At 38.4% G+C, this 22,453-nt stretch overlaps 1 protein-coding gene across 1 annotated transcript; it reads left to right on the top strand.

The window, feature by feature from the left end:
• The first annotated feature begins 5,824 nt into the window (after window positions 1-5,824).
• Window positions 5,825-14,614, top strand: Mmp27 (matrix metallopeptidase 27). The gene is made up of 10 exons (XM_026392489.2): window positions 5,825-5,926; window positions 6,705-6,943; window positions 8,026-8,174; window positions 8,263-8,394; window positions 10,094-10,255; window positions 10,432-10,552; window positions 11,772-11,902; window positions 12,645-12,804; window positions 13,365-13,468; window positions 14,376-14,614. Exons 1-10 carry the CDS (start codon window positions 5,825-5,827, stop codon window positions 14,612-14,614), a joined length of 1,539 nt encoding a protein of 512 aa, XP_026248274.1.
• Window positions 14,615-22,453: the final 7,839 nt, after the last annotated feature.

Genomic DNA, 22,453 nt, shown 5'->3' with positions numbered 1-22,453 from the left:
ACATCAAGGAAGAGATTAAAAAATTCTTAGAGGTAAATGAGAACACAGATACAACATATCGAAATCTCTGAGACACTATGAAAGCAGTACTAAGAGGAAAATTCATTGCATGAAGTTCATTCCTTAAAAGAAGAAAAAAAATCACAAATAAATGTCCTAACATTACATCTCAAAGCCCTAGAAAAAGAAGAACAAATAAACACCAAAAGCAGTAGAAGGCAGGAAATAATTAAAATTAGAGCTAAAATCAATGAAATCAAAACAAAAGAAAAAATTGACAAAACAAAAAGCTGGTTCTTTGAAAAAATAAACAAAATTGACAGACCCTTAGCTATGCTAATGAAGAGAAGGAGAGAGAACACTCAAATTACTAACAAATGTGATGAAAAAGGTAACATCACAACAGACACTACAGAAATGCAGAGGATAATTAGAAATTATTTTGAAAACTTGTACTCCAATAAAATAGAAGATATTGAAGGCATTGACAAATTTCTTAAGTCATATGATTTTCCCAAATTGAATCAGGATGATATACACAATTTAAACAGACCAATTTCAAGTGATGAAATAGAAGATGCCATCAGAAGCCTACCAACCAAGAAAAGCCCAGGACACAGCCAAGTTCTACAAGACTTTTAAAGAAGAACTAATACCAATACTCTTTGATTTATTTCAGGAAATAGAAAAAGAGGCAGCACTTCCAAACTCATTCTATGAGGTCAATATCACCCTGATTCCAAACCCAGGCAAAGACACAACAAAGAAAGAAAATTTTAGACCAATATCTCTAATATACATAGATGCAAAGATTCTCAATAAAATCTTGCAAATCGAATTTAAAAACATATCAAAAAGATAGTGCACCATGATCAAGTGGGATTCATTCCAGGGATGCAAGATTGGTTCAACATATAGAAATCAATAAATGTAATTCATCACATCAATAGACTCAAAGATAAGAATCATATGATCATCTCAATAGACACAGAAAAAGCATTTGACAAAATACAGCACCCCTCCATGTTCAAAATTCTAGAAAAATTAGGGATAACAGGAACATATCTCAACAATATAAAGGCTATCTACACTAAGCCCCAGGCCAACATCATTCTAAATGGAGAAAAATTTAAGGCATTCCCTCTAAAAACTGGAACAAGACAGGGATGCCCTCTTTCACCACTCTATTTAACAGAGTTCTTGAAACACTGGCCAGAGCAATTAGACAAATGGAAAAAATTAAAGGGATACACATAGGAAAAGAAGAATTTAAATTAGCACTATTTGCTGATGATATGATTTTGTACCTAGAAGACCCAAAAAGTTCCACCAGAAGACTTCTAGAACTAGTAAATGAATTCAGCAAAGTAGCAGGATATAAAATCAACACCCATAAATAAGAGGCATTTCTGTGTATCAGTGACAAATCCTCTGAAAGGGAAATGAGGAAAACTAGTCATTTATAATGGCCTAAAAAAAACTTGGGAATAAACTTAACTAAAGAAGTGAAAGATCTATATGATGAAAACTATAGAACCCTAAAGAAAGAAATCAAAGAAGACCTTAGAAGATGAAAAGATCTCCCTTGTTCTTGGATAGGCAGAATTAATATTATCAAAATGACCATACTTCCAAAAGCACTATTCAGATTTAATGCAATTCTGATCAAAATTCCAATGGCATTTCTCATAGAAATAGAAAAAGCAATCATGAAATTCATCAGGAAAAATAAGAGACCCAGAATAACTAAAGCAATCCTTAGCAGGAAGACTGAAGCAGGTAGCATTGCTATACCAGAACTTAAACTATACTACAGAGCAATAATAAGAAAAACAGCATGATATTGGCACCAAAACAGACTGGTAGACCAATGGTAAAGAATAGAGGACACAGAGACTAACCCACAAAATTACAATTATCTTATATTAGACAAAGTTGCCAAAAACATGCACTGGAGAAAAGATAGCCTCTTCAACAAATGGTGCTGGGAAAACTGGAAATCCATATGCAACAAAATGAAATTAAACCCCAATCTCTCACCACGCACAAAACTCAACTTAAAGTGGATCAAAGACCTAGGAATACACCCAGAGACCCTGCGTCCAACAGAAGAAAAGGTAGGCCCAAATCTCCATTATGTCAGATTAGGCCCCAACTTCCTTAATAAGACTCCTATAGTGCAAGAATTAAAATCAAGAATTAATAAATGGGATGGATTCAAACTAAAAAGCTTCTTCTCAGCAAAAGAAACAATCTGTGAGGTGAATAGAGAACCTACATCTTGGGTGCAAATTTTTACCCCTCACACATCAGATTAGAGCACTAATCTCTAGGGTGTATAAAGAACTCAAAAAGCTAAACGTCAAAAAACAAACAAACAAACAAACAAACAAAAAACTCCACAAATAACCCAGTCAATAAATGGGCCAAGGACTTTAACATACACTTCTCAGAAGAGGATATACAATCAATCAACAAATATATGAAAAAATGTTCACCATTGCTAGCAATTGGAGAAATGCAAATCAAAATCAAAACCACTCTTAAGATTTCATCTCACTCTAGTCAGAATGGCAGCTATTATGAAGACAAACAACAATAAGTGTTGGTGAGGATGTGGGGAAAAAATGCTGGCGGGACTGCAAATTGGTGCAGCCAATATGGAAAGCAGTATGGAGATTCCTTGGAAATCTGAGAATGGAACAACCATTTGACCCAGCTATCCCACTCCTCAGTATAGACCCAAAGGACTTAAAAACAGCATACTACAGGGACACAGCCACATCAATGTTTATAGCAGCACAATTCACAATAGCTAAACTGTGGAACCAACCTAGATGCCCTTCAGTAGATGAATGGATTAAAAAATGTGGCATATATACACAATGGAATATTACTCAGCAATGAAAGAGAATAAAATCATGGCATTTGCAGGTAAATGGATGGAGCTGGAGAAGATGATGCTAAGTGAAGTTAGCCAATCCCCAAAAACCAAAAAAAAAAAAAATGCCGAATGTTTTCTCTGATATAAGGATTCATAGTCGGGTAGAAGGCAGAGCATGGAAGGAATAGACGAACTCTAGACAGGGCAGAGGGGTGGGAGGGAAAAGGAGGGCCAGGGGGTTAGAAATTACGGTGAAATGTGATGGACATCATTATCCAATGTACATGTATAAAGACACAATTTGGTGTGAATATACTTTATATACAACCAGAGATATGAAAAATTTGTGATCTATACGTGTAATATGAATCGTAATGCATTCTGCTGTCATATATAAAAAATCAATAAAAAGAGTTCTATTGGAGATTTTGTAAAAGAATGTGCAAATAAAAAGTTAAAGGGGAAAAATTTCTTCAGGAAAGGAGATATTATCATAACACACTACACGCTGTCTTAGGAATAGTATTTTCATTGTCATAAGTGCAAAAACACTGATCAATGATCAACAGAAACTTCACTATAACCAAAGTAGGAAAATGGAGGAGGAAGTAAGGTGAATGTTGACTCAGCCTCTTCCACAGATAAATGTTAATAGCACTTAACATTGAAAACTCAAGAACTAGTAGCATAAACATGCTATTTAGAAACGTGGAATAAAATATGAGGAGAAAAGGTATACAGACACAATTTAATGCTGTTTGTGTGACTTAAAGAATGAACAGCTGTATGATTGCTGTATGTATATAGGTGACTCTATGACCAATGTGATTCTGCAATCTGTACAATCAGAAAAATGAGAAATTATACCCCAATTTATTCAAATGTATGAATTGCCAAGATCATTGTAATGTCATGTGTAGCTATTAAAAAAAAAGAATGAACAGCTGTTAACAATATATCACCATTTGGCTATTTTCTTGGTTTTGGTAACTCTTCAACTTATAAATCTTGTTCTGAAATATTTTATAGTTAAAAATCACAAAAGAATAACAACAAGAATAATAACATGCATATACACCAGCTTCCAAAATCATTAGAACATAAATCTTTTTTTTTTAGTTTTGATTTTCTTATTTATTTATTTATTTATTCATTTTTATTGGTTGTTCAAAACATTACAAAGCTCATGACATATCATCTTTCATACATTTGACTCAATTGTGTTATGAACTCCCATTTTTACCCCAAATACAAATTGCAGAATCACATTGGTTACACACTCACATTTTTACATAATGGCATATAAGTGACTGTTGTATTCTGCTGCCTTTCCTATCCCCTACTATCCCCCCTCCCCTCCCCTCCCATCTTCCCTCTCTACCACATCTGCTGTTGTTCAATTCTCTCCCTTGTCCCCCCCCCTTCCCCTCACAACCTCTTATATGTAATTTTGTGTAACATTGAGGGTCTCCTACCATTTCCATATGCTTTCCCTTCTCTCTCCCTTTCTCTCCCCCCACTCGTCTCTGTTTAATGTAGAACATAAATCTTGATCATGTCTACCAACTCCCCTGGATCCTTCGCTCTACCAAAGATCAATGAGATGATTTGAAACTAAATCTATCTACATCTAAATTGATTTATATATAACTACATATATATAGTATGTGTATTTATATATAAGCTCTAAAACTATATGTAGTTTGTATATGTAGTTACATGTAGTTATATATAGTTAAATATATGCTTTTTAAACTATATATCTTATATACATGTATATATTAAATGAGTAAATACTACTTATGTAACAGGATTTAAAATCATATGAGCATTAAAAACAAGAAAATTATATGTCTACTTAGGGTTTATAGTATGATTTTCAGCTATGTCACAGAAATTTTATTCAGGAGACAGATAAGGAAAATTTGGAAAGGATTATGCATTGAGGAGTTAAAATTTGGGAAGAAAGGGAAGAAATTTTTAACAATTGGTAGAGAAAAACAGAAGAACAGGTGAGAGGACATGGTCATCACTAGTGGTGTAGAAGAAAAGAACATGTTGAAACTAATCCAAGGGGACCACACTATCCATATCTTCACCTCTAATGTTAAATTTGGCCTTCGATGTCCTTCATTATCTGGGTCCTCTACAAATTCTTCATCGTTCCCATTAGCCATCTCCTCCACGAGCCCTTTATTCTGTCCACCATGGCCAGAATTCCCAAGGCTGGTTCCTGCTGTTACTTGCTTCCTGTGGCCTCCCCGCACCCATACGCCAATCCCATGTGATGGGATTGATTCCTATGTTCTCCAAGATCCACTGCCAGCCCCAATGCCAGTTGTCTGACCCAAATGAGGCCTCTGGGCCATCACCAGTAGTGATTCCCCTGATTTTGGTCCCTCTCAGTCTTCATGAACTGACTGGGCCTCCTTTGCCTCTGTTTTACCTGCCATCAGTGTCTGTGTAAGTCCAAGTTCTCCAGGCTGGCTATAGTCACAGAGGCAGGTAACACAGGAGCAGGTGCTTGATAAATATTTGATGTTTACTTTGTTAATTACACAATATGATTCCTGATTCAATTGTTTTTACAGAATACCTCACTACTAAGATATTTTGGGTTTCTTCAAAAGAGAATCATTTTGCAAACTCTTAGAGAATTTATGAATAGAAAAATTACCAACTTTGCAAGGAGAAAAGTAACTTGGAGGTTCACCGCACCATGAATTCAGTTCAATAGTGAACAATGTGTTTACCAAATAATTACAGACTGTGATTGTGAAATCAAGTCTATTTCATGGAGCAAGTCATGACACACTTCATGGCAAGTATTCTTTTCTGTTATTAATTAAATGATGATACAAGCCAATTCATGCCACGTCTCACTATTGCTTTTTGAATTCTGTACAAATAGGAACAGGATTTAACTGAAGAGAAAGAGGAATGAAGAGCCTTTTGCCTCTGAGTTTGCTTTTTATAACATTTTCCTCTGCATTCCCTGCAGATCGAGAGGCTGAAAATGAGGAAAACATGCACCTGGCTCAGGTACTATCTCAATAACTGTTTCTAACAGCTATCAGTAAAAATTTCATTTTTATAGCTCTCTCAGTCCTACCAGACTCCAGAAACTTCTTGCAAGAAGGAGGTACTTTTCACTGGTCTAGCTATAAGGACATCAAGGGACTGGGTGAGAGGTGAAGGGTGGGCCAGGGTGGAGGGAGCAGAATTTGCTACAACTTTGAAGTTAGTGAAGGATTAGTGAAAGGAGGGCAGGGGTGACCCTGCCAGGAGTGGATATCTCCAGAGATGAATTTCAAGACAATCAGGAGGACCCAAAATCTGTAACTCAGAGCCCCTATTTGTACAAACATGAAAAATACATTGCTTTAGAGATTTCTCCTAAAAATCAGTCCAGTTGATGGTTATATTTGCTTACATCAAATAAATCAGAAAAAGGGATAATCACCTATCTCTTCTAGAATTTGTTTTAAAGAAATACCAAAATGAAAGTAACAGCAAAAATATGTAAGCTGTGTCACTCTTTATCAGGTAGAGGTTTAATTCTCTTCCATGGAGGTCTGGTCTTTTATGGGCTGTGTGGTTTGGCTGGTTCTAATTACTCATAAATCAACCTGTTCTTGGCATTGAAAGAACAGGGTGACTCTTTTATTTTCTCTTTGCTTCCTTTCTTTCATCTTTTCCTCATTGTTTATTTTCTTATTTTCCTCTCTACTGCCAGAAAGGATTTCAGGCCACGTAGTTTTATCCAGAGATGGAGATTTGCTCTCCGGTAGTCTGTGCCTTTTTCTGTCTTTTTGGTCAGGCATATCTCAACCAGTTCTACTCTCTTGAAATAGAAGGGAGTCATCTTGTTCAAAGCAAGAACAGGAGTCTCCTAGATGGCAAAATTCGTGAAATGCAAGCGTTTTTTGGATTGACGGTGACGGGAAAGCTGGACTCACGCACTCTTGAGATCATGAAGACACCCAGGTGTGGGGTGCCCGATGTGGGTCAGTATGGCTACACTCTCCCTGGATGGAGAAACCACAACCTCACATACAGGTAATGCTTCTGCCAACGTTAAGTCCACCTGATCAAAAGGAAGATGAATATAACCTCTGAGAAACAATGATAATAATCCTTTATGTTATCGAGCACCCCCACATGCATGTCACTTAGAGGTCATGTATTCCATCCTCCTGACAAGCCTATTGATGTAAGCACTGCTGTTACTGCCACCTTACACAGAGAGAAACCAAAACAAAAGGTTATGGACCATACCCAGGGTTACATAGGAGATGGGCTCCAGCAAATATATTCTAACCTCTAGGCTCTGCCATCTGTGGGAGCTCAGGACCAGAAGCCCTGCCATCTGACTGCAGATGCCTGGGGCATGGATGAGTATATGCAGAGAGCAAAAGCACTCATGTTAGAGGTGTGCGTGCGCATGTGTGTGTGTGTGTGTGTGTGTGTGTGTGTGTGTATGTGTGTGTGAGAGCTGACAAATCTCTCTTGGCTCCCAGTATAAACATGTGGTTTGCCCTCAGAGACTTCAAAGAATAGGGGGCAAGCTCATTGCCAGAAAGAGGATGGTGCGTGTCCCCAATCTTAGAAAGAGGCAGTGACCTTGACTACCGCTCTGGAACCTTTCTGATAGTTCTTCCTTCATCTTGCTGAGTCTTAGGTCTTGAGATAAAAAGTGAGTTTAGCAAGACAGGAAATATAAACAAGTGAAAAATATTTTCCAGAGTGGAAAATATTGTGGCTCTTCGCTAAGAGTCTTAAAATAAAATTGAATTCCATATACATTCAAGAAAATAAGTCTCAATTCTTTTAATAACAGATCTATAATAATTTATATAGATAAGCAAATGCATGAATAAAATTAATGCTGTCCCGCTGAGGGGTGATCTTAGGGAAGTCATTTAATCTCTTTGCGGTCCCTTTGTTAAAGTATTATAATACTACATCATTCATAGGGAAGCAGAAAGAATTGACTTAAATAGCATAAGGGAAAGTATTTCGTTTAAATAAAGTAGTTTACAAGTATAAGGTAACACCACCACACTGAAAATAACTGCAGCTCAAGATTGGTAAACCAGAAATGTATAACCAGCAATTTCTAAATTTCGTTAATTTTCAAGAATAATGAACTACACTCCAGATATGGAAAAAGTTGATGTGGATGAGGCCATCCAAAAAGCTTTAGAGGTATGGAGCAAGGTTACTCCGCTAACATTCACCAGGATATCCAAGGGGATTGCAGACATCATGATTGCCTTTAGGAGAAGAGGTAAGGCTTTCCCCAGAGAACCGTGTGGCCCTTTTCATCTCAGGTGAGCAGGCTGACCTGTTTCTCTCATGAATCGTATCTCTCTCAGTGCACGGTCGGTGTCCTCGCTATTTTGATGGCCCCTTGGGAGTTCTTGGCCATGCCTTTCCACCTGGCCTGGGTCTGGGTGGCGACACTCACTTTGATGAGGATGAAAACTGGACAACCAAGGACACATCCGGTGAGTCTAATTTTCTTTATGAACAAAGTCATATTATTCTAAAGAATATCTCAAAAGAAGAACATTGCAACGAGTTCCTTTTACCTATAAACTTCCCATTTCCCCACAATTTTCCACCTTCCAGGATGACATTGATGAAAGTGCTCAGTATCTATTCAGACAATGGTGCTTGTGTAGCTCAAAGCCTTATCCACACAACATCCTCATAAAGTTGCTAGTCCTGCCATGATCATTCTGCATCATCCACACACTCATTCATAAATTCACAATGCCTGAGGGTCCACCATGTGTCTAAAACTATGTCAAGTGATGTGTGGGCCACACAGTTGCACTAGAAATTCCCCAGCCCTTCAATGGGTTTTGATCCTATATGACGTGTGAGGTCTGTACCCACACACACACACCATACAAGGCAGAATACGTTACGTGTTGCGTCAATGGTAGAAGTCATCTACTGCTTGAAGACTGAAAGAAAACTCTAGGGAAGTGATAATTTTGAGCTTATGATTAAAGAATAATGTGTGGTTTCATGGCCCATAAAGGATCTATTTAAAAGAATGAACATGTTATCATTCAAAGGAATTAGACCCTGGTTTTTATACCAAGTAAGTTGATTTTTTTTCATGGGCTTCACTGGCCTAGAGATATTTTATTACTTTTCAAGCAAAAATCAGACATTTACTACAATAACAATGAGTGCATTTTAAAACAGAGCCGGCTCAGTAGATTGTCTGGTTCTCTCCATTCTTTTTTTCCCTATCATTGAACAAACAATCTCTGTCCCAGTGTCTGGCTTCAGGGTCCCAGAGAAGTACAAGTTGTAGCTCTCCTGACAGGCAGCATGCAAGGCTTCAGTTCATTCCTGACCAAGAGACTCCGGACAGTCAGTTCTATACTCTGCAAAAATGAAAGCCTCCACACAGAACAATCCATGGTCACACACTGCTGAGTTGGAGCATGTGAAACAATTGTTTTTAGAAGTGCTATGAGTTACTAATTGGGCATTATGTAAAATTGTGGATGTGTAACCGACGTGATTCTGCAATCTGCATTTGGGGTAAAATTGGGAGTTCATAACCCACTTCAATCTAATGTATGAAATATGATATGTCAAGAGCTTTGTAATGTTGTGAACAACCAATAAAAAAATAAAATTAAAATTAAAAAAAAAGAAGTGCTATGAGAAGAACAGAGGTCTATTATGGCTGAGCTTGAGGCAGCAGGGGAAATCTGGGGCTGTTGCTGCCATTACCACAGGAGTTAGCATCACAAGAAGGGAATAAAGGAGAAATATGTTCATGTAAACAAGTAGATCATGGAGGGCTACGTGAAGATACTTGGTCTTAACCTACAGCCAGTGGAGAACCTCTGAAGAATATAAGTAGAAGCAATGTGATCACATATAGTAAAGCTGAGCAGTAAACAAAAACTGCTGACTTCACTTTGATTTATTTATTTTTATAATACCATCCATTTCTCAGTCTCCAGCTCAAGTCTTTTACCTATTCTGGGTCAAATTTCCCTGTGATGTTATGAGTGCCAATTATTAGTATTGAAATACTTCCCAGATATAAATGATGGTGCCTAGATTGTAAAATAATTATTGTGCAGTAAGAATTTTCTTCATTCTTCTGTAATCTCAGATGCAACCATTCTCCTTTTGATCCAATCATGTATTCACATTTTCTATTTTATTAAGGGTTCAACTTGTTTCTCGTGGCTGCTCATGAATTTGGTCACTCCTTGGGGCTCTCTCACTCCAATGATCAAACAGCCTTGATGTTCCCGAATTATGTCTCCATGGATCCCAGCAAATACCCACTGTCTCAGGATGATATCAATGGAATTCAATCCATCTATGGTGAGCAAAATTATAAATCTGAATGTATGAGAACTAAATAGGAAGCTCCAGAAAGGAAGTTGAGAAAAAGGCTTCTTGAAATATTATGAAGCAAAATTCACTTAGGTAAGGTCCTTGTGTAGGCCTATTTCCTCATGCCTTCTTAATTTAGTGTGGTATTTCTTTTCTCGTCAAAGGAGGTCCACCTAAGGCACCTGCCAAACCACGGAGGCCCATGGTACCTCATGCCTGTGACCCTGGCTTAACTTTTGATGCTATCACCACCTTCCGCAGAGAAGTAATGTTCTTTAAAGGCAGGTAAACCCATTCCCTTAAACACTTCAACTTCTTACAAGAAATTTCTTTCCAAGGGATCTGGGGATAAAGTGGGAGTCATGGGGATGAGAAAATACTTTACATTTTATGACCATCTATACTGTTAGAATGTTTTACCATGTGCATTTATCATATACGTATTTGATACATTAATTTTAATTATTTAAATTCAAATTTTTGAATTACCATAATATAAGGAAATGAAATCCGGTCTAGTCTCAGTGACTTCTTGGCCAAAATACAAAAATTTATCACAATGGTATGTGGGAAACCAACTCTTACCTGATTTAAGGAATCTATTGCTAAATTGTCAAGAATTTTGTAAACCAATTCACATCATATTGGTAGCTTAAAATGGCTTTAGCTGGAGTGATCACACTTTGGAAAGCAGCAAATGTTAAAATTCAGGACTTTTCTTACCTGGAGAGCCAGTTGTTAGACATGGGTCTGCTTACCACTGACCATTTCTTAATGTTGCATCAAAAAAATGTTAGTTATAGTAGGAAATCTCTTCTCTAACTATATGTGATTTATTGGATCTAATTGTAGCACTGGGTGTCAATTACATATTCCATGATCACATTTTCAGAGAAAAGTATCAGGACATATTTCATTTGATAAGGATATACAGGCAAAAGGAAAGATTCTTTAAGATTGGACTCCAGCACTGTTATTACATGCCATCATTACCATGCTCTGACCACCAGAGGCTGAGAGACTACCTGTTATGGATATTGGAGAGGAATTGCTATGAGGGGAAGGGAGTATCATTCATAGATTCAGAATCTTACAGCCACAGGGAAACTCTGAGGAAATATTTTGGCATGCCAATGATAATATCTCTTCATTCCAGAAAACACTAGCATAGAGAAGTTCCTCCTAGGATGCTTGATGTTGGCTTAGAATGCTGGGTGCTGCTGCAAAAAATGAGAGCATTCAATTATTTCTAGGATTACCACGGGTAGTTTGCCTCTCTAAGTACCCAAAACTGTGGATGCAAAGGTATATCCTGATTTTTGTGGTCCAAAGGGTATAACTAAACTCACAACCACCTAAATTTTCTGGGGGAAATTGTGTTAATCCCCTAAATTACTTGTATGAGATATCAACCAATTAGATAAAAGATAAGACTAGGATTGTAATATTTCCATGAACACAGATTCAGAGGCTTATATGTGTAAGTGTTTCTTGTTCAACACAGGCACTTATGGAGGATCTATTACGATATCGCCAATGTTGAATTTGAATTAATTGCTTCGTTTTGGCCATCACTACCAGCTGATCTTCAAGCAGCATATGAGAACCCCAAAGATAAGATTCTGGTTTTTAAAGGTAAACTTGTCCATTGTGATTCCTCTTGTCCCTCTGGATGCCTAAACTAGACAGTGGGCATTTTGGTGTAAAAAATATAATCTTCCTGCATAAGCCAAATGGACAGGGCTCCTGCACTAATATGAGGTTCCTGCCAAAAGGGACAACCATCCAGGGATTCTCTGAAGCTGTGCAGATAAACACCATCCCAATTGCACAGGGACTAGAAGAAACCTGTGTGATTAAAAAAAAAAGTTTATCCATTAATTCATCTCTCTTTTATGTTTCTTTTTTGTAAGGTTGTCAGATTTGGCAAATTAAAATCTGGGATGCTATGAAATTCAAATAAACAACAAATATATGTATACCCCCTGCAATATTTTAGATATGCCAGAACTTAGCCACTGTTTATTTGAAATTCAAATTTAGCTGGCATCTTCCATTTAATCCATCAATCTTAGTTTTAACCTGGACTTCATCAGATTATTACCCTTTGAGAGTATGTGGGGTTTAACATTTAGGAGAACATATCCAAACACTCTTGATTGTTTTGATAGAATTGATTAAAAGCCATCAATGCAGTGAACCCAGTTAATAAAAATATTCAATACAATATATGCAGCTAACCAGTGGTAAGAAGAAATAGACATGAGATTACCGAAGCTGAGAGGAACTAGGCATTTAGTGATTTTCAAGCTTCTTAAGACACCTACTTCTCTCTTTAGGAAACAGATCAGAAGATAATCACTTTCTCTGTTCCTAGATAAAAACTTCTGGGCAATCAGAGGGTATGCGGTCTTGCCAGATTATCCCAAGTCCATTCATACACTTGGCTTTCCAAGACATGTGAAGAAAATTGATGCAGCAGTCTGTGACCAAAGCACCAAAAAAACCTACTTCTTTGTGGGCATTTGGTGCTGGAGGTAAGTTCACAGACAATTGACCCTTTCCTTTTATTATGGATAACAGTGTCCACAATAGCATCACTTTGACCCAGACAAAAATAAAATGAATCTAGTCTTTTTTAAGTGAATTATGTTGAAGGCAATCTCTGGTCAATGACATTTACCAAAGTAAAAGATGTTTTAATGAGTTCAACAGTCTTTCTCCAACTTAAAAAATAAACATAAGGTAAAATGATAAAGCTGTTGATGTCAACCAAATTGCCAATGACACAAAGATATCCAGTCAAATTCTAGGATGGCTGCAAGCTGAGGCCCCAGTTTAATTTAACAATTTCTCAGAATAGCACCAGTCTGACAAATGATGTGGTCTTTTCCCCCTGATCAGTTTTTATCTTCAAGATACTATAAACATAGTATTAACCAAACATGATCTTGGCCATATTTTTATTATTAATCCCACTAGTTTCCTTCTATCAGACCTACTGTTCACCCATATCTCTGCTTGAGTCTAAATTGGGTATTAAGAGAATTAAGCTCCCCAAAAATCCAGTAGAAAACTTTCAAATTCATTTATGCAGGTACGATGAGATGACCCAAACCATGGACAGAGGGTACCCACAGAGAGTGGTAAAACACTTTCCAGGAGTTGGTCTCCGTATTGGTGCTGCTTTCCAGCGTAATGGTAAACTTTGACGCCTAAACTATCAGCATACTTGGGAGATTGTATTGACTATAAAAGAAGGCAGCACAATAGCTTACACATTTTGATTTTGGTGTAATTTTATTATTCTTTAAGTACATACATGAAATAATGAACATCAACCATATAGACATTGTATCACAGGGTCAGTAAGTGCTGAACTTCTCTCAAATACATGTAAAAAAGTACCAAAATTAGTTTTACTCATCATTGAGAGATATTCCCAAAAGTATGAAAAATAACTAAGCACACAAGCTGAACAATGATTCTTGGATTCATGTATGTAGTTTAAGGTACAAAACTTGGAGTTCCTGGGTGAAAATACAAATTTCACATATCTGATAGTAGAACTGAAGTGAGACTCAGGAATCTATAATTTTAAAAGAAATTCAGGCAATTTAGTGTGCACAGTCCAGCTACTATATTTTCAAAGACAATGGCCTAGACCATGGGGTAATCAGAAGTCTTCAAGTGATACAATCTGTTATTACAATGACATCTAGCACAGAACCTCAAAACCTAAAACAGATAAAAGTGTAATAGCTTTAATAAAATGGGAATATAAATCCCAAAGCCAAACACACAGGGGTCTTCTCCTCCTCACAGGGATATTTTATTGAAACCTAGTTTGAGAACTCCTGGCATAGACCACAGTCTGGCCATAAAGGTAAAAAGTCCCTTGAAACTTAAGCTTTATACCTTGGCTTCCCCCTCAGGAAAATAAAAATAATAGGATTTTTCACATGACAGAAGAAAAGTAAATTGTATCTATATACTTCCTCAAGTTTCTTTGTTCTTTATGTTATTCAATTCTATATTCATAAGATTTAAAACTATGGAAACATTACACAGTTACGCAAGATAACTCATCACAATTCTCTTTCTCTAGGGTTCTTCTATTTCTTCCGTGGATCAAAGCAATTTGAATATGACATTAAAGCAAAGAACATAACCCGGATAATGAGACCCAATACTTGGTTCAAGTGCAAAGAACCATTAGACTCATCATTTGATATTAGTATCAAGGAGCAAGCACATTCAGGAGGAGTAAAGATATCATATGATAAAAGATTAAGCTTGCTTATTTTCATTATTGTTCATCTGCTGAGAAAAATATATAATTATTGATAAATTCATATACTTCAAATAAACCTCAAGAAATCTCTTAATCAGAATCATGCCTAAATGGAGGATAGAATCATTCTTTAACATCAAGTTACCAATCCCAGTTCTAAATGCTTATTGGTTTGAGATCCAACAAACATCTTGAGCTACCTTATTCTTTTAAGAGGACATTATTAGGTAAAACAAAATTTCTGACTCTACTTCAGTATATTTTATGCTTTGTGGATGTGAAAAAGAAAGATTTTTTTATAACTAAATACTAAAGACATTTATTAAACCATTTTGTAGCATTCTATTTTGTCTAGTCCTTTGGTATTTGAGAGACCCAATAACTGCACCCCTCATCCCTATGCATGTTCTGAATTCACCAATCAAATAAGTTATTCCACCTCCCAAAGAAAAGGATAAGAAATTGGACAGACACAGGATGTGTTACAGTAGAGACAATTCCCCCAAAATTAAGGAACTAGAAAGAGTAGGATAGAAATGTTCCCCCTCGTTTCACAAACATTGACCATTTAATCATTCTTTAGATAGGATAAAATCAAGTTTTGCACACACTCATCTCATATACAAAAAATGTAAGGATCTCTCCCATGTGTTTAAAATCTATGGGTATCCCCTGAGCCTGTGGATAGAGTTTCTGTCCTCTTTTTCCACCATGTATTCATTGAGTTTCTAAATTCTTGTAATAAAGTTTTACATGTATAACCTCCATGCTAATCAGTTAGCAAAACTCTTCATACAGTTTCTCACTCAGAAGATGGGAGATTGTCCATTGAACTTAATTCTGACAGGGTAACATATTGTGTGTGTGTTAACTGGTAGAAAATAAGTATGGAAAATCTCATGAACAATGAGCATAACTGACACTTGTTGATCCCTTCTGGTTCTCCTAAGAGCATGTAATCAGGTCTTTAATAAAAAAGAAACAGCTTTAAAAACAAGCATGAACAAGACTACACCAACAAGTGTTATTCACTTTGGAGATTTGAGCAGTTGAGGCGGAACAGAAATCAATTCACACAGAGATTATCTATTTCAATTTTTCTTGTCTGAGGACAAAGAGAGAAATATATCATGATCTTTCTATTACTTTTTATGGGTGAGCTCTCTCAAAACACTCACCTGAATGAATCATTTGTCTCACAGAAGATTAAGGTGAGTTTCTTTGGTCTTGAAGTTATTTGAAACACACAACATATTTTCAGGTAGACATTCAGTCCCTTGATGGTGTTCAGGAAGAATGGTAATTAAAAAATATTTTTGCCAGGTGCAATGGCACATACCTACAATCCCAGAAGCTTGGGAGGCAGGAGGATCACCAGTTCAAAGCCAGCCTCAGCAACTTAGCAAGGCCATGTCACAAAATAAAACACAAAAGGGGCTGGGGAAGTTCAATCCCTAGTACAAATTATATATATATATATATATATATATATATATATATATATATATATATCTCGCATATACAAATCTCCTGGTACATATTTCACATACTTAAATTGGTCACAATATCCTGAATTTTAATTCTATATTCACTTATTATCCAGAAATCTATCTGTATTCATAGGGAAATCAAAATCCAGTTGTTACTTTGAGAAATCCCTTAGCATTCAGTCTCTAGGACAGATCAAGAAAATATAAACAATAGTTAACAATGAATGTAGACCTTCTTAAAGTGAAAATTTTCCAAAACAGAGAAATATTTCTGTCTGATCCATATGTGTAGTTTGTCAGAGTGTTTTTTGCTTAGTTAGTAATAAAGCCAGATTTTATTTTAATCTTAAGATTTAATACTTTATTTTTGCCCATTTTTAGACTATAGTGTTCAATTCTATTAGTAATAAATAATGCAAGCATTTATTGTCAAAATTGCTTTATTCTTCCAGTTTTTTAATTTTTATTTTTCTGACAGTTCAGAGTTTCAAATTTTCTGAACTGTTATTTTAAAAAGTTAGTTGCAAAATGGTATCAGGTAGGGGCATTTCATCTGGACAAATTCAGAAAGATGGATGGAAATTGCCAGAGTCTAAAATCATTCGGGAAATACCGTATGGATTCAAAAGAATCACATTGGAAAATAAATCATAAATTATAGGGTTATCCAAATGAATGCGATCTTATCAGTCACGATATGATAAATACCTGAGACAAGCTTCAATCAAGAGCGCATCTTGTTATTTTTTCACGTAACAATTAACTTGGTATTAAACTGTGGCTCCGCCTCATCTATTCAGCGGAAACTCAACTCATTTTCCATTAGAAGTCAGATGCACTGTCTGTTGAGACATATTTGTTCATTCAACAAACATTTCCTGAATGCCAGGCAGGGCTTCAGGGGCTGTGGATGCAGCAGTGAACAAAACAGCAAAGCCCTGCCTTCGCGGGTATGACATTCTACTCGAGCAGAGAAACCACAGATAAACAAAAATTTCCAAAGATGTCAAAGATGAGACCTGCTCTGAGGAAAAACAGAGCCAGCTGTGCCAGTGCCCAGCTTGTCTGCCCTCTGCTGAGAGCTGGGTGGTGGGTACTGCCCCCTGCAGGCTGAGCGCAGGCCTCCCAGGAGTTCATCTAAGGGGAGGGGTGGAGGGAGACTGGAGGGCTTCAGGAAGGGAGCAGCCAGGTGGCTCCCTCTCCCTCCCTTGGCAGCATCTGTCCTAGGCCTGTGTCTCCCATTCTGTAGCTTCTGCCGCAACCACAGCGGTCTCTGCTCACACCAGGTTATCCAGGACTCCCCCCTTCCTCCCTAAGAGCAGGAGGCTTGTGGATTCCTGCTGGTTCCCCCTGCTCCAAACACAAAGAGTGATTTTTGTTTTCCTGGTTGACACCTGTCTGATACTTAGGGGAAGGGAACACAGAGAGGAGAGAGTAAAAAACTGTGTGTCCTAGAATGAATTAGAAACACACATGGTGAAGACCTGAGACCTAAATATGAAAGAAGTGAGCCAGGAAACCGTATCTGAAGACAAGAGTGCTCCAGGGAGGTGCCGGTAAGTGCAAAGGTCCTGAGGTGGGAATGTGCTGTACTTAGCTGAAGAACAGTGAAGAAACTCCTGTGGCTGAGAGAAATTGAGGGAGGCACAGAGTAAGGAGGATGGCGGTGAAGTAGGAGAGGTGTCAGTGACAGACAAATTATGTCAGGCCTTACAGACTTTGGATTCTGGAGAGATTTAATCTGAAACATTAGTATTTGACTTGTATTTTGGGGTAAGAGGGCTGTCTGCTCTGAGAACAACACACCAGAGTAATAAAGTTTAAAAAAGAGAGAGAGAGAGAGAGATCCATTAAGAGGCTACCACAACAATCCAGGCAGTAGATGGTGAAGCAGTTAGAAATAGTCTTGAGCATATTTTGAAGGGAGGGATGATGGATTTCTTAAAGCATTGTATGTGTTCTGTGATCTAAAGGGGAGAGTCAGCTGTAACCCAACTTTCTGTTCTGAAAACGTAGAAGAAAGAAGTGTGCATTCGCTGAGGTGCATTCCCTGGGAGGTGAATAACTGTGACAAGAAAATCAAGATGTCCAGTAGGCAGTTGGATGTATATGTTTTCCGTGCAGAGAAGAACCTGGGTATGGAGATAGAAATTTGAGAGGGGGCCAGGTGCAGCTGTTCCAGAGGCTGAGGCAGCAGGATCACAAGTTCAAAGCCAGCCTCAGCATCTTAGGGAGACCATGAGCAACTTAGTGAGACCCTGTCTCAAAATATAAAATGTTTAGGGATGTGGCTCAGTAGTTCAACCCCTGGGAAAGAAACGAAGGAAGGGGGGGCAATGGAAGAAACGAATGGAAGGGAAATGAAAGAAAAAGAAAAGGAAAGGAAGGAAGAGATTTGAGAGTTATCATTATGTAGAAACATGGAACATGGGATTGGAATAGGTTACCTAGGTGGTGACTCAGATAGACAAGAAGAAATTGAGAACTGATTTCCCCATCATTAATTAACAGATTAAACTTTGTTGTACCTTTTTTAAAAATCTCCACAGCAATCTCTTTTATGCATGTGGGTACATTCTTCTGATTGAGTGTTCATTCTCTGCCATGTGTCACTGAGCTCCCTACTTCACCCTGCATAACTTACCGGGGCATGGAGTCTCCAGCCCAGAACATGGGCATATTCTGCAGAAGGAATGGAGAGGCACTCTATCTTGCCCTCTACTCGACACCACTCATAACCAAACAAAGACCCCTTCCACACATTTATCCTTTTACCTCTGACAACCTGATTCTCCTGTTCACCCTTAAACCTGTAGCTATTCCCAGCAGGGTCCATCACAATGTGCTTACGGGTTGTGCTGCAATGTATTTCACCAAAGTTCTGATTTCACAATTACTGTGGTTTATTTTCTCAATGTGTGTAGAGTAAAAAGAAGAAACACAATGCATTCCCCATTAAGCAATCCTACAACACAGCAAGGGACAACTGATGGTAACCTAGGTTACGCTGGACCCAGTGGCACCTGCATAGGGTCTGCAGGCATTTTTGCAAACTGAAATTGTCAGAAAGGCTCAGAGGAACCCAGCTATGCCTCAACTCCCCACCCTCTCAGCCTGAGAATCCCTAATTCACAATAAAAAGAATAAGTAAAATAATTGACTTGCAAGTTGTTTGTATAGAGCGAGATTATGCAAATATCCTAGTGACAATCTAAATTTTTATTTCACTGTTTTCATGTCCATGACCTTATCTGTTTCTGAAGATAACCCTTAATGGAAGGAAACACAGTAGATAATAGATCCATTTTATTACTTACAGAGAAGAAAACTAGGATACATACTAGCTGATAACAAAGATGGAATTTATAATTTGGCAAATGCTTCTGTGTTCTTTTTACTACAATTCTTTCATATATGACAATCTTTGTCTTCCATCCTGTGTTTTTGTGGTTGAGGACTATTTGTTTTAGCCTTCACAACCCTCTTTTTAAATGTAGGGATCATGAATTAAGAATCTATTCAGTGTAGAGTCTAATACCAAGGGGACCTCAGAAATGCATGTTGATTGAGATTAGGAATTTTGTGGTGACACCTCCAGGGTCTTGTTTGGGCCTTCAGTTCCCTGGATTTATTTATTTAGGTACTGGGCATTGAACTCAGGGGCACTGAATCACTGAGCCACATCCCCAGCCCTTTTTTGCATTTTATTAGAGACAGAGTCTTGCTGAGTTGCTTAGGGCCTCACTAAATTGCTGAGGCTGGCTTTGAACTCACGATTCTCCTGCCTCAGCCTCCTGAGCTGCTGGGACTACAGGCATGTGCCACCATGCCCGGCAATTCCCTGAATTTATTCCATAAGACACAAACCTAAGGTCTCAATGATTTGGGGAGTATTAAAATACAACTCACTGAATGATAGAATCCAGAGAATATTCACAGGCTGGAGGTGGAGCTCAGCAGTACAGCGCTTGCCTAAAAAACATGGGGCCCTGGGTTCAATTCTAGGCTCTGCAGGAAAAACAAAACATTCAGTCATTTTAAAACTTTACACCCAAACACGTAACTGCCAAAGGCACTCCAAGGACTGTAAGACACTGGGAGCAGGTCCTAGTGGGAGCAGGAGTTCACAAAATACAGAACCGCTGCTTCCTTAGGAGTTCACATCATAGTGCCCAAGTCTCTAATGTTCAATTTCCTGTGGCGGCTGCAGCCCAAGGCTGCCATCTTGTGGACTGGGCCAACCCTGATCCTCTCCTGTAGGCACCACCTCCAAGGGGCCTTTCTGCTGCTGTCCTCTCTTACTGAGAGGGAGCTATCCTGCTCCTTGATTGCAGGCTGTTGATCCTGGGTTTGGATTGCTGGGTCCCCCTTTTCTTATCCTACATTTAAATTCCTCATGGCTTTCACCTCATTGTGGGAGCACCTTGATCTTAGTTCTTTGCTTCATTGCCCTGAATGAGAGAACCTGAAAACAATGATTGACTGATGTTGCTGCACTTGGCCTAATGCCTTGGACCTTCTCCCGTAGATGTCTGAACTCTCCCCTCTTTGGAGAAAGGTGTCAGAGCTGAGCTGTTCTAACTGAGCTCCAGTGCCTTTACAAAAGAAAATCATTCATGCTTTGAATATCTGTGAAGAAAGGGCCATATTTTCTCTCTGCATTTTACTATTTGTTTCTTCCAGTAGTGACTCTCAAGCCTGGATATACAATAATAGGGGAAGATTTTTAAATTACCAATAATTGGGCTCCTCCACTCTAGACCAATTAAATCATAATATCAGGAGAGTGGAGCCTGAAATTCCTAACAAGTTCCCAAGTGCTATCGTTTGGATCGTAAATGACCCCCCAAAGGCCCATGTGTTAAAGGATTGATCCTCAGATGGTGCTATTGAGAGACAGTAGAACCTTTAAGAGGTGGAGTCTAGCAGAAGGAAGTTTGCCACTGAGGGCATGCCCTTGGAGGGGCAGGGGACCCCAAACCCTCCTTTCTCTGTTTGTTTCCTGGTTGTCATGAGGCACGCAGCTTTGCTTTTCTGCCATTAGCTCCAGTCATGCTGTATTGACTGGCCACAGGCCCAACAGCAACAGAGTCAGCCCACCATGTCCTGAGACCATGAGCCAAAGTAAGCCTTTCTTCCTTATGAACTGACTTTTTAAGGTATTTGTCACAGCAGTGGGAAGCACCCCAGGCTACGCTGATGCTGCAGTTCAGGTGAGTACACTTGGCCACTGTAATTTGTACCGCCCTACCCTCATTTATTTTTGTCCTTCTCATTCTATTGTGGCTACAATAATGAAGATCTGGTAACACAGACAGAAAACCAAAGAAAATAGGTGAGAAGACCTTAGTCCTATGACCATTCTTGGGTCTGATTCCGTAAATTTAACTTCCGGATTTAGATGAAGGCAGCTAGCTCCCACCCGTGCAGTCTCCTCTAACTGTCCCAATATCTGTGCCACGCTAGAAGCCAGCCTCACATTCACTTGGGCTTCTTAATAAGCAGCCACTCCATCTTTAAGAAAATAAGCAACTCCCTTAGCTGGTGCTGAGGACTTGGAATTCTAGCATGACTGATTAAAGCCAGTTGTGAAACATTTTTTCCCAGAAAAGAGCACCACCACCTGAACTCTGAAGGCTCAGGAGTCTGCCTGGAGCATATGGACCCTCATTAAATCAACTGACAAACTACTTCAAAAGCGAATATGCTCATGAGAATAATCTGAGATCCGACAGCATCTTTCTGTCATGATGCCTGATGTGACTAGATGGTCAGGAGAATGGGAAGTGCCTGTTTGTGAGACAATTCCTGATTTATTCTTCTTGCCCAGGGAGGGCTGCCATTAATCACTTTCTCTTTTTTTGCCCCTTTGGTTCTGAGTGAAGGAAGGAGAGGACAGAGTGATTTCTCAGGGCTTATGAAAGCCCAGGACAGCAGGTATAACTAGCCAATGGCAGAGCCAGCTGGGTTTAGCTTGAAGAGAGCAGTTCCCAAAGAGGGTAATTCTATCAAGGAGATCAAGACCCCCCATTTCTAGGGCTTTATAGCAACTATATTCCACAAATCTCCATGAATTTATTAGAAGAAAATATTAGACTTAGCCAGTAATAGAGCATTCAAACCTATGACCAGAGGAATAAAAACAAGTCACCAAACTGGACATCTGTGGTCACTTCCTCCTAAGCACAGACCTGGAGTAGCTTTATATTAACCTCTCACAAAATTGATCCTTGACTCCGTGGAAACTGAAAGTCAAGCCTTGTTTTCACAATTTTCTGAACTCAAATCTTCAAATCTTAAGCGTTATTTAAACTTTTCCTTGCGCCACCTAGTGGGAACTTTGGTGAACTGAAAAGGGACTCTCCGGCAGGATCCCCCCATCATTCCATTAATGGAAAAACA

This window comes from Urocitellus parryii, chromosome 4 (genome assembly GCF_045843805.1).
Source record: "Urocitellus parryii isolate mUroPar1 chromosome 4, mUroPar1.hap1, whole genome shotgun sequence".
Lineage (NCBI taxonomy): Eukaryota > Metazoa > Chordata > Mammalia > Rodentia > Sciuridae > Urocitellus > Urocitellus parryii.
Note: the sequence above shows the minus strand (reverse complement) of the source record. Positions and strands in the feature narration are given on the sequence as shown.

Coding starts and splice junctions, on each gene's coding strand:
- Mmp27 (XM_026392489.2), top strand. CDS start 5,825: ATGAAGAGCCTTTTGCCTCTGAGTTTGCTTTTTATAACATTTTCCTCT. Junction 6,944..8,025: donor AACCACAACCTCACATACAG/GTAATGCTTCTG, acceptor TTAATTTTCAAG/AATAATGAACTACACTCCAG. Junction 10,256..10,431: donor TGGAATTCAATCCATCTATG/GTGAGCAAAATT, acceptor TTCTCGTCAAAG/GAGGTCCACCTAAGGCACCT.